General features: G+C 36.5%; 1 protein-coding gene across 1 annotated transcript in view; it reads right to left on the reverse strand.

The window, feature by feature from the left end:
• Positions 1 to 507: 507 nt before the first annotated feature.
• The window catches only part of TFAP2D (transcription factor AP-2 delta), a 59,452-nt gene continuing 46,593 nt past the window's right edge, over positions 508 to 13,366 (reverse strand). The window contains exon 8 of the mRNA XM_023213099.2: positions 508 to 902. Coding sequence (XP_023068867.1) covers positions 683 to 902 — 220 coding nt within the window. The 3' untranslated portion in view covers positions 508 to 682. The remainder of the gene's footprint in view (positions 903 to 13,366) is intronic.

Here is a 13,366-nt window from a genome sequence, read left to right on the forward strand (position 1 = left end):
AAATGGACCTGGGATTGGGTGGGAATGTCATAGATATAAGAAAGTTTCCTGGAATTTTTAAATACCACCAAGGCACTGGTAGTTAAGTGGGCTAGGGGTGATCAAAATTTTAGATCTGTTGTCAATTCACAGATTCATAACTGCCCTTTTCAGTTACCCAAACATTTATTAATAGACTAATTTCCAGATTGATCTATTCAGTGGAATGAGGCACTCTTCAGTTAAAGGGAGTTAAGTTGAAAGACTGGAGCTGTAAGTACTGGTGGTAGATTCCAGTTTGGTCATGCTTTCTGATCCCTACCTACATAGTTGGGTAAGAAAGTGCATCAGTTAGATGTGAAAAAGCATGTGCTGCCTCTCCAAAGTCCAGAAGTGCTTAAAAACTGTGGTGTATATAATTCAGACAATAAGTTACGTGCACAAAGGAGTTTATCATCACATAAAATTAAAAGGTGACAATTTCATCACACAGTTACACTGCTGTTTTCCTTTTTTTTTTTTTTTTTCTTTTTTTTGGTTTTGTCCTTTTTTGTTTCATTTTTCATTTCCATTTTTGTTTTTTATGGAGGATTGGGGAAGGGTAGAGATTTGGTCCACTGAAGATTAGTCACCCTCAATGATATATATATTAGAAAAAATATCAGCAGCAAGACTCTCTGGAAATAGATTCTGTTTGATGTAGCTAGTCTGTCTTTTCTGTTTTGCCCTCTTTCACAGCAGCCTCTGAAGTTTTCCGCAGGGGGGCTTTCTCCGAGTTGGCATGTCCTTGGCCAGAATCCGCTGCTCCGCCGTTTTTGTGAGTAGTGTGTTTTTCCAAGTAGTTCAGCATTTCACTGAGAACTGTTTGGAAAGTGCTTAGAGCTGCACATATTGCCGGAGTCCCAAAGCCATGAGTGATCAAACTGGAAATGAGAAGTGACAGGAAAAAAGAGGTGAATGATTTGCAGTATCATGTGAAATAGCAAATCCCTCCATATAATTCAGAACATTCAATTAAACGGGTATTTATTGTGTTCCTAAATGATGCTAAGCATTGTGGAAGATACAACACAGCTGAAGGTATTGCTCTCAACTACATAAGAAATATAGGACCCATTTGGAAGACTTGCCATTAATAGAGTTGATATGCACTAATTATTACCAAATCTAAATATTCAACACATGACTTGATTCTCATTAAGAAGTAGCTAGAAAACACACCTTTAGATTCCATGTGAAACATCGTGCTTTCAAGAACGTCCTATATGGCATAGACTATACATGAAGAAATTATAATTGGCTGAGTGTGCCTCATGGCTAGCTGTCCCTCTGACTTCATTCTCCTTTTCCATAGAAATGTACTTTTATCCAGGCATATGGCCATCCAGATGGAGACTACATTTCCAAGCTTCTTTTGCAGTGAGTTTTGGACCTGGGACTTAACCTACCCACAATGTAACATAAAGAGAAGTGATACATGCAATTACCACTTGCTTAAAAGGGTAGCTATGCCCTATGTAGATAATCACTTAAGTGGCAGGGACAAAACAAGATAGAAGGAAATGATTCATCTCTAGACTCCTAAATGAGAGAGAAATAAAACCCCGTCTTATGTAAGCTACTCAACATTTAGGTCCCGGAAACTAACTAACCAATAACAAAAACTAATAAGCAAATGTAAGGAATGTTATGGTAACCTCAGCATAGGTAGTTCTTCCAACCATGACAAATGTCATCTCTGGTTGAACAAACACATAGCTGTAGCTTTACTCTTTTTGTGAGCAGAAGCTACCCAGATTGTTCACTTATGTTAACTGTCCTGAAGTGACACTCTGCCAGTTTGCTTCCTATGTCTTGTAATAATATAGAAAAACATCCTTGTCACATAGTATGCCCATGTTATAATATATATACAACATTGTGCATATGCGTATAGTACATTTAATAAATAAAGCAATTAACTGCTTAAGTCCTAGTTTGTAACTGTTATTAGGACGTTAGTAGTTTTTAAATCAGATAGTACCACCCTTCATAATACTTTAGCTACCTATAGTTATATTTCTTAAGTTACATAATCTTTAACAGCAAAAATAATAATATTTTATAATAATGCAAATGAAGGATTTGGGGTTTAAGGCAGCCTATTAATATGCCTCAGTTGAGGTAATAGTAGGATCCACCACGTGGGGTTGTTGTTTTTATTAGTCTACGCAAAGGGCTCAGAAGGATGCCAGATCTAAACGAAGTCTTCGATAAATGATACAGATTGTTGCCTGGATATATTTTCTGGGTAGAGGGTAAAATTTCTGCATGTCCCTCCTTATTCCACAGGTTGTTACCATCTTTCTTCCGAATATATTACAAAGTTTTCCCTATGCCTCCATCATAGTTAACATACATTAAAAAGAAAAAAGAAAATTCCAATCTCTGATTATGTAGGAAACAAGAATGGCCAATGCTTAAGCAATTATGTACACCAAAGTTTATAGTGTAAGACATCATCACTGCTCAAGTACTATATCCACACCTCTGCTGCAAGAAATTGCATTGCCAAGCAGGAAAAATAATTTAAGCTGTATTTCTACAATGAGACAACTAGAGGGGAAGTCAAATAATTTGAAATTTATCTGGGATCTTGGACAACAAATGGAATTGTTGGAGTGGTGGAAGAATTAATCATGGTGATGCCCACAAAAAGAACTGGGTAAAGCCAACCATTAATGTCCAGATGTTTGGCCCCAGGCACAAACTGTCTCTTTTCTCATGTTTTATTCCTATTTAGAGCTTCTTTTTTTATTTTCTTCTATATTGGCATGTCCTCTTTGTTGTGACTCATTTCTTCATCTATAGCAGAATATAAAATATTATTTAGTTTCACTGGGTATAATTGAAGTTAATATCTCATTTTTGAGTTCTGAACATATGTCAAGTCCTATTCTAAGTTTTTTTAATCTGTATCACTTCATATAATTCTATTTATAACACTAAGAACTAGACAATATTATTCCCATTTTACAGACGATCTGAGTCCCAGAGAAGTTAAATAATTTGCCTGAGAAATGGGATATTCTGTACTTATGTTCCTCCCAGGCTGAGGGTACATTTTACTCCTCTTCTCTGAGCAATCACATTTTCTGTGGGCAGTTTAACTCAGTTCCTCTGACTTAACTTTGTACTTGGGCAGCCTTGTTGGCTTGTAAAATCATATGCTTTTTACTCACTTTCCTGTCTAAGAGCAGCGTTTTTAAAATCAAGCATAGGTAGGTAGTTATACATAAATGCTTTTATTATCCACTTTGAGAAAATAGCTGTTTCTGTATTTAAAGATTCCTCTTAAGCTGGTATCACTTCTTGACTGATGGACTTTCTTGTTCCAAAATATGGATCTGATCATTAGCAGTTTGCTTTGTCATCTTTGCCTTGGATTGAGAACCAAGTGTACCAAGTCCTCACATTGGCTCTGACTTCAGGCACTTTGTGATTTGGGGGAAGTTATTTAGCCTTGTAAAATGACAGTAGTCTAACAAGAACATCTGCTAGGTTCTTTCCAACTCTAAGCTTCAATTTAAGAGTATAACATGTTTGGCCGGGTGCAGTGGCTCACGCCTGTAATTCCAACACTTTGGGAGGCCGAGGTGGGCGGATCATGAAGTCAGGAGATCGAGACCATCCTGGCTAACATGGTGAAACCCCATCTCTACCAAAAACACAAAAAATTAGCCGGGGGTTGTGGCAAGCACCTGTAGTCCCAGCTACTCAGCAGGAGAATGGAGTGAACCTGGGAGGCGGAGGTTGCAGTGAGTCAAGATTGCACCACTGCACTCCAGTCTGGGCAACAGATCGAGACTCTGGCTCAAAAAAAAAAAAAAAAAAAAAGAGTATAACATGTTTATGGTGTTCTTAAAATCAAGCACATGGACAGAGGTTACAGAAGTTGAAAAATCACTTCAGGGCTGGGCGCAGTGGTTCATGCCTGTAATCCCAGCACTTTCGGAGGCCAAGGTGGGCAGATCATGAGGTCAGGAGTTTGAGATCAGCCAGATTAACATGGTGAAACTCCGTCTCTACTAAAAATACAAAAAAAAATTAGCTGGGTGTAGTGGCACACACCTGTAATCCCAGCTACTCAGGAGAACCTCTTGAACTCGGGCGAGATCATGCCACTGCATTCCAGCCTGGGCAACAGAGCAAGACTTTGTCAAAACAAAACAAAACAAAACAAAACAAAAACAAAAACCCCACTTCATTCAACAAAGAACTCTAAAATCAATTGTAGGATATTCAATATAAAAAAAGTCATCTTGATTTTCATGACCTTAAATGTCATCTTTCAATATAAAAAACATTATGTAAATTTTGTTAATTACCTTAATTTAACATTACCTGCATATTAAAAATATGCATAGCACACTGCACAGAATGATAATAAATGTAAGGCAGAGATTCTTTTCTAGCAGATTTCAGAGAAATTTATGAATCCCAATAATTAAAGTAATCTAATGTACTACAATAATATAAAAAGAAGTATGCAATCACAGTATGTTTTAAAAAGTTCTGGGAATATCATGCTATGCTTTTAGCCCCAGTCATTCCAGAAAAATCGGTATGTATCTCATTCACAGTGACATACAGAAAAGGAGAGGGCTGGGTTCAGTGGCTCATGCTTATAATCTCAGAGCCTTGGGATGCCAACGAGGGAGGATCGTGTAAGCCCAGGAACCTGAGAGTACAGAGAACTATGATTGCACCATTGCACTCTAGCCTGGGCAACAAAGCAAATCTCTGTCTCAAAAGCACAAAAAAAAAAAAAAAAAAAAAAGAAAGGAGGGAGGAATAATGTAGAATCTTAAAAAAATTAAAGAAAAATAGAAATAGTAGGTCTGATTTTTGATCCTAGACAGAAAAAAAAAAAGACTAAGGTCACCTGCAAGGTAACAAACTATAGTCAAATCTTCGAACTCTTTGATAATAGAGATGATTTTCACCTTTGGAAAATATTTTTCAGTTACAGGTTTGATGTTTAAGTTACCCTTGGCATTTGCACATAATTTCATCAGATTACTGATGAGAGCATATTTCACATGCAAATATCACCAAGGTTAAATAGCAGCCGTGATGGTTTGAAATAGGCAGTCAAAATATAGAAGTTATTTTAAATTCTAAATTCTAAAACTCTATCCTCAATGAGGCCATGGAGACAACTTGCATTGTGTTAGATAAGTCATGTCTATGCTACATTTGTAAAAGAATAGTGACTATAGAGGATTCACAGGTCATATCAGCTTTCTTAATGTTTCCCAAGTCGTCTTCCTTCACCCTATGTAATCATGTGCTCTATTACCTTATTTTTGTAAAGTTTATCTCGTTTATTTCTTTTTAATACCCAAACATGACAGTTATTCCTATTTGTGTGTGTTGTGTGTCCTTCCTTTCTCAGTCAATTGAAATTCCACTCAAAGAATCTCACAATTTCTTTGATGATACTGATGAAAAATGGATTAGTTTCCTCGTGCCTGGCTTAAGATATTGAAAAACAGCTGTGTTACTTCCAAAGGATGTAGAAACTTGCCACAGTGATGACAGGACTTAAATAAAATTCTGGGGAGAAAGAAGTAACAATCCCCAAACAAATGTAAAACTATAGCACAGAGAGGACAATGGGAAGAAAACAGGTGAGGCTAAACTCCCACTCACCAAGTGAGGAAGAAGAATGGGAATAACATTGGTAGCATCAGACCGTAACTGACAATGAAAGTATATCAGATTTTTACTGCAAGTGGTAAATCACGTTCCTCATAATAAAGACCATATATGACAAGCCTACAGCTAACATCATACTCAATAGTAAAACGCTGAAAACTTTCGTCTAAGATCAGGAACAAGAAGACGGTGCCCACTCTTACCACTTTTATTGCTATTTAACATCGTACTGGCAGTCCTAGCCAGAACTATTGGGCAAGAAAAAGAAATAAAAAGCATCCAAATCAGAAAGGAAAAAGTTCAGTTGTTTCTGTTTGCAGATGATATGATTTTAGAAAATCCTAAAGACTCCGTGAAAAACTGTTATAATAAGTGAATTCAGTAAAGCTTCATGATACAAAAATCAGTTGCATTTCTAAGGAGTACCAATGGACTGTGTGAAAAAAAGAAATTAAGAAAGCGATCTCATAGTATCAAAAGGAATAAATACTATCAAAAAGAATAAAATACTTAGGAATAAATTTAACCACACAGGATTCAAGATCTGTACACTAAAAATTATAAGACACTAATGAAAGAAATTAAAGAAAGCACAAACAAATGGAAAGAGATAACCTGTGTTCATGCGTTGGAAGCATTAATTTTTTTTAAATGTCCATACTAAAACCAATCTATGGATTAAGTGCAACCCCTACCAAAATTTAAACAGCATTTTCACAGAAATAGGAAAAACAACACTAAAATTCATTGGGAACAACGAAAGACCCTAACTAGCCAAATCTGTCTTGAGAAACAAAAACAAAGATAAAAATATCATGCTTCTGATTTCAAATTATATTACAAAGCTATAGTAATCAAAACAGTATAGTGCTGGCATAAAAACAGACACATAGACCAATGGAACAGAATGAGTCTGGAAATAAGCCCTCATGTATGTAGTAAGCTAATCTTTGACAAGATTTTAATGAATACATAATGGGGAAAGGATAGTCTCTTCAATAAATGGTTCTAGAAAAACTGAATATCCCCATGCCAAAAAATAAAATTGGATCCTTACCTTACACCATACACAGAAATGAACTTAAAATTGATTAAAAACTGAAATGTAATAAAAGACCTAAACTATAAAGCTCCTACAAGAAAAAATAGGAAAAAATATTTTTGACATTGGTCTGGGCATTATTTTTTGGATATGACACAAAAAGCATAGGCAACAAAACCAAAAATAAGTAAATGGGATTCGGTCAAATGAAAAACACTTCTGCACAGTAAAGGTACAAATCACAAAATGAAAAGGCAACCTACAGAATGGGAGAAAATATTAGCAAACCATACATTTGATATAAGAATTAATATCTAAAATATATAAGGAGCTCATGCAACTCAATAGGTTAAAAAAACAAATAACCTGATATTAAAAATGGGCTAAGGACACAAACATACATTTTTCCAAAGATGACATACAAATGGATAGTAAGTATATGAAGAGATGCTCAACATCACTAATCATCAGTGATACACAAATTAAAACCACAATGAGATGTCACTTCACATCTGTTAGGATGGCTATTTTCAAAAAGCTGAGAGATAAGTTGTGGTGAGGGTGTAGATAAAAGGGAACCCTGTACTCTGTTGGTAGAAAAGCAAACAGCTGCAGCCATTATGCAAAACACTATGAAAGTTCCTCAAAAACCTAAACACTAGAATGACAACATGATCCTGCAATCCCGTTTCTGGGTATATATCTAAAGGAAATAAATATATCTGAAAGAGATATCTAAACCCCATGTCCATTGTAGCATTATTTCTAATAGTCAAGATGGGGAAACAACTTAAGTGTCTTGTAGAAGACACTATATATATACACAACGGAATATTATTTAGCCATAACAAAGAAGGCAATTTTGCCATTTTGACAACATGAATGAATCTGGAAGACATGATGCTAACTGAAATAACCCAGACACAGAAAGACAAATACTGCATGGTGTCATTTATATGTGAAATCTAAAAAAGCCAAACCATAAAAACAGAGTAGAGGGTTGTTGTCAGAGGCTAAGAAGTAACAGAAATGGGGCGATGTTGGTCAAAAGGTACAAACTTTCAGTAATAAGATGAATAAGTTCTGGGCACCTACTGAATAGCATGGTGGCTATAGTTAGGAATCGTGCATTATATATTTGAAATTTATTTATATTCAAGATATAATTAAGAGAGTATATCTTAAGTATTGTCACCACACACACCCAAAATGTTACTATGTGAGGTGATGGATGTATTAGCTTGATTGTTGTGATCATTTCACAATATATATCAAATCATCATATCCTGCATCTTAAATATATACAATTTGCATTTGTCAATTATACCTCAATAAAACTGGTAAGAAAATAAACAGGTCTGAGATGGAACACTATTATTATCAATACATACTTCACCCGACATTATCTGCCAGCAGTTGGGTATTAGTCACCTCCAGGAAGCATCTAGCCTGGGGAAAAAGGGGTGGGGACACCAGTTTCTGGAGTAATATTTTTTCCTTAAACAATTTTATTTACATTTATTTTAATCACAAAACTAATTCCTTTATTTTTATTTTTATAGATTTAAGGGATATAAGTGTAGTTTAATTGCATGGATATATTGCACAGCAGTGTATGTAATAATTGAATTAAATGAACAGCTAAATGTTTCTTGGTTTCATTTGGGAATCCTGATGCCCAAATCTGTAGGGTTTTGTTTCAAAGTTTTGCTCCAAGAATGAGAAAAAGGAATAGCGCAGATAGGCTCGATGTTTGCAGGGAAGAGTATTCTGTTAGCATATGAAAGATTAAATAGTAACTAAATTCTTTGCTTTCTTTTCAGAGTTCAATCTTTAAAGCTGGCAACAGTATAATGAATGAAGTTGAGACCATTTTGTTAAGTCTAGAAATCACCTATTTATGGATAAAGAAAACACAAGCACATGTTTCAGAGACAATGAAGTTGTTAGGTAATCTTTAATCTTTGAGAAATCCTGGAAGATGAGACATAAAGTAGTAAAATTAAACAGAGAGACATGCCTTAATAGTTAAAGCAGGGGGGGAAAGATTTTAGAAACTCTGGGTTATTAAATTATATTTAATTAGTCTAACACATTTCTGTAATGGGATAGTTTCAAAATTTGAATTTATCAAGATTGAATTTGCATATGGTAATATTTACTCTTTTCAGGTTTACAGTTGGTTGAAATTTAACAAGCCCACACAGTAGTGTAACTACCACCATTACTCAAATCTCCCAAGCCCCAGCTCCTGGCAATCACTGCTCTAGTTTTTGTTCCTATAATTTTCACGTTTCCCCAGTTTCATATAAACTGAATCATGAAGTCTATAGACTTTCATGACTGGCTTCTTTCATTTAGTATAATAATTTTCTGATTCATTTATGTTGTATTTATCAATATATTGTTTCTTTTTATTGCTGGCAAGTATTCCATTGAATGGATTTATGACAATTTGTTCACAATAGGTTATTAAAAAGCTGAAGTGTTAGTATTTAAAAAGTAGAAGTAGGCCGGGCGCGGTGGCTCATGCCGGTAATCCCAGCACTTTGGGAGGCCGAGACAGGCGGATCACGAGGTCAGGAGATCGAGACTATCCTGGCTAACACGGTGAAACCCCGTCTCTACTAAAAATACAAAAAAAATAGCCGGGTGTGGTGGCGGGTGCCTGTAGTCCCAGCTACTCGGGAGGCTGAGGCAGGAGAATGGTGTGAACCCGGGAGGCGGAGCTTGCAGTGAGCAAAGATTGCACCACAGCACTCCAGCCTGGGCGACAGAGCAAGACTCCGTATCAAAAAAAAAAAAAAAGAAGTAATCACTGAAATGCTGCATGGATTTAGTAAGATATGTAATAAAGTAACTGCATTTCCTTTTACAAATGAGTTATTAGAGCAGTAGCAATATAATTGAATGCAGGATTTCATCAATGCATCTAACAAAGTCTCCCCACATACTGTATAAAAAGTTGGAGGGGAGGAGGAAGGTAAGCTAGATGACAGCAAAGTAAGGCAAATTCACAGCTGGTTGTACAATGACACCCATAGTGTGGATGTAAGGGCAGTTGTCAACCTTGAAAGATGTCTCTGTGGAGTGCTGCAAGGCTGTCATTAATCCCACTCTGCTGGACACGTTAATTAACAATGTGATTGAAGCCATCATAGATTTTTAGCTTAATGGCTGGTATTAAAATAGAGAGGAAAGTTCCTGCATTGCGTAACAGAACCAAAGTTCTGAAAAACCTTAATGTGATAGACAGCTTAATTGGTGGGCCAAAATCAATGATAGGAAATTTAGGGGAGATTAAGGAAAACATGGCCATTTGGGTAAAAAGCAAATTAGTGTTGCAATATACTAAGAAGGAGATCTGACTCAAGGGCTATTCATAGGAAAGAGCTTTACAAAATCAGTAAGTCTAAATTAAAAAGGCAAAGGTCAAAATTTGAGGTTTGGAGCATAGTTAGGCAGACTTAGAGAGACTACGTCTACCTTGGACTATATTCTCATTCATTTTTTCTTTCTTTCTGTCTCTCTCTCTCTCTGTCTCTAACTAGATTACAGCTCAGTGATTTCATTTTCCTATTACTAATTTCACACTGAGGAGCAGAAAGGCTCTGACAACTTGACTGTGAACAATACCATCACCTGCTGAGAAAATTCAGACTAGGGTAGTTTATGGCACCTGATGTTAGGGAAAATGCAACTTACATTTAACAGTCATCTCCCTAATTTTATTCATGGTTTTAAAAGCTCCTATTTTGCTAGACCTCCCAAGTAACATTCTCTAAAGTACCTTTCTTGCAACATAAAGCATCTCCTCAAATTGGCTCAGTTCAGGAAGGAGGTAACTGTTTACTGGATTCAGGGGTGAAGCTCTACTTTTCCGTTTTCCTCTCAAGTGTCAGGTTTCTTCCCTAAGTGTTTACATTTCAATGATTGGAAGAACACCACTGGGTAGAGTAGCCATTTCTAGGGAGATTTTGCACTCGTGTGTGTAGTGTGTTTGTGTGTATGTGTGTGTGTGTATGCATATATGTGTGAAAGAGAGTGAAAGAGTGTGTGTGTATCTGTGGACTTGTATTGGTTTTGCCTTTTTATAAAATGGCATCTTCTTCTTGACCAGTGGCCTTGACCTGAATGTTTTACTGATACAGTCTGTAACTTTTTACATGGAAATGTATTGCAACCATTCAAACTGTATTCTCTAACGGTGGGTGTCAAAACTATAGAAATTGAAGCTCAGAAATGAAAGAAAAGAGGTAGAATAGAGGGTGGAAGAAAAGAGACTGCTGTTGGAAGGAAAATATATTTTAATCCTTTCTTCTTTTTCCCTGTGTGATTTTGCTAATAAGACGGTAGCAACAACCCATTTTTAACTTGGACAGTGTTTATACTTAGAAATCGCTTGACATTAATGACAACGACCTATCAGAAAATTCCATATAATAGGAATTTCACAAACTTCTATTCGCACCTTATAATCCCTGGTTAACTGCATTTCTTGCTCATGGTCAAGGCCTTACCTACATTTATCTTTAAAATCTCCAAAGCTTCAGTTCTTACTTAGAATGTAAGCTAGTATAGGATTCTGAATGTTAGAGGAATAAGAGCCATTTTACTTTCTCTAATCTAAGTAAGTATAGTTTACATTTCACTAGCTTAATTGTATGCTAGATAAATGCTACAAAGCTGTGTCCATATTTTTCTAATTGTCCTTCAAAAATGCTTTATCTTTACTTTAATTGATTTGTCTAAACTAATTTAAATTAGACCACTAAAGCAATTTTCTAAAACATAGCCTGAAGCAACCTTCTATGGAATCCTCTCCTGAATTCTTCCTATCTTGGCAAGAGTTGTGCCTGGTATCCAGCACCTTTCTACCTACTAAGCAAACACTGATTCGATATGTGTTATAAAGGAAATGAAAGTCTGTTTAGTATTTGTCACTGAAGATTAGATCACTCAGTTGTGTCTGCCAGCCATAGATAAATTTTTCTAGCTTTCTTTTGGGGTACAAAAAGCTGGAGGTAATAGACACTATCGTGCTACAAACTAGAAGACTGAAAATCAATAGAAAATAGCCTGCCATCATCATTTAAGTAATTTGACTAAAAGCTAATTTCATTTTGTAAAGTTTCAACTTTTTACCTGAAAAAGCAAGCAAGCCTTTTTCTCCACTTTTTTTTTTTTTTTTCTTTTTTGGTGTGTGTGAAGGTTGAAATGGTGTTTGGGTTGTTATTCCTATTATTTTGTTATATTGCGTCATTCCAATGGGTGTTTACTACCGCTAATCTTTTGATTTCTAGAATAGCATACCGATGTCACTCAGTTCTGCTTTTTGCCCTCTGGGAAGCGTGCAAACAGTAAGATTTAAATGCAAGACAAATCTCCTTTTCCTTTCCTCTGAGATTATTCAGTTACTACAGGCTTAGGTCCAAGTGCAGTCTATAATCTCACTACAGTGTTAGGTGGCCACCAGATAAGTGCCTTCTACTCATGAGAACAGCCCAGTAGAGAGGGAGTCCGGGGAACAGACCTTCAACAACAGCAGCAAAGAATTGTAGGTCTTCTCTGCCCCACCTTACTTCCTCTCACAGCTCTGAGTATTAGACACTTTACTTCTAAAGCAGCACAACTTCTAAATGTAGGCCATGAAAAGAGACCCTTACATGCTTGAGGATAAGCAGGTAACTGAGGCTTATCCTCCAGAACTCAATGGCATTTATTCTTTGTAGCCTAAATGATTCAGAAAACAGATGAAAGGTGAAACCAGTTGATGGTGCTTATTTTCTACATAGATTATCTTATCTCGTGGTCCCAAGTACTTTTACAATGGAATTTAATTAAGATACACAAAGTATCTAGTTCTCTGGTGGTGAAGAATCATTGACATCTACTCATTAAGCAAAGCCTTGACAACACTCCCAAATGTTTTGTGGTTTCTCAGTTGGTGGTTCTCAACCGTAGATGCATATAAGAAATCTTTCACAAATTTTATTTCAAAAATAGTAATATATGGACCCCACCCCCAAGACCTTGGTTTAATTGGTTTGGGATGAATCCAAAGCATCAGTATTTTTTAAACAACCCTCATTCCATTTAAATGCAGAGAAAAAATTTAGTATGTCCCCTTAGGACCAAGAAATAACACCTAACTATTATGTCTGCATTCCTCCTTGGGAAAAAGAGGATGATAAACTTCTGCAGCATTTCCCACAAGACCTTCTGCAGAATCTTAGTGTTACATAATGTTAATACGTACTCTGAGATTTAAAAACAGTTTTCATGATCAAGTTTTAGAAACTGTGGCTAAGTGTTCCTCCTTTAAAAAAGGGTTCTGGCCGGGCGCGGTGGCTCAAGCCTGTAATCCCAGCACTTTGGGAGGCCGAGACGGGCGGATCACGAGGTCAGGAGTTCGAGACCATCCTGGCTAACACAGTGAAACCCCGTCTCTACTAAAAAATACAAAAAAGCTAGCCGGGCGAGGTGGCTGGCGCCTGTAGTCCCAGCTACTCGGGAGGCTGAGGCAGGAGAATGGCGTAAACCCGGGAGGCGGGGCTTGCAGTGAGCTGAGATCTGGCCACTGCACTCCAGCCCGAGGGACAGAGCGAGACTCCGTCTCAAAAAAAAAAAAAAAAAAAAAAAAAA

The sequence above is a fragment of the Piliocolobus tephrosceles genome, chromosome 5 (assembly GCF_002776525.5).
Source record: "Piliocolobus tephrosceles isolate RC106 chromosome 5, ASM277652v3, whole genome shotgun sequence".
In the NCBI taxonomy this organism is placed as follows: Eukaryota; Metazoa; Chordata; class Mammalia; order Primates; family Cercopithecidae; genus Piliocolobus; species Piliocolobus tephrosceles.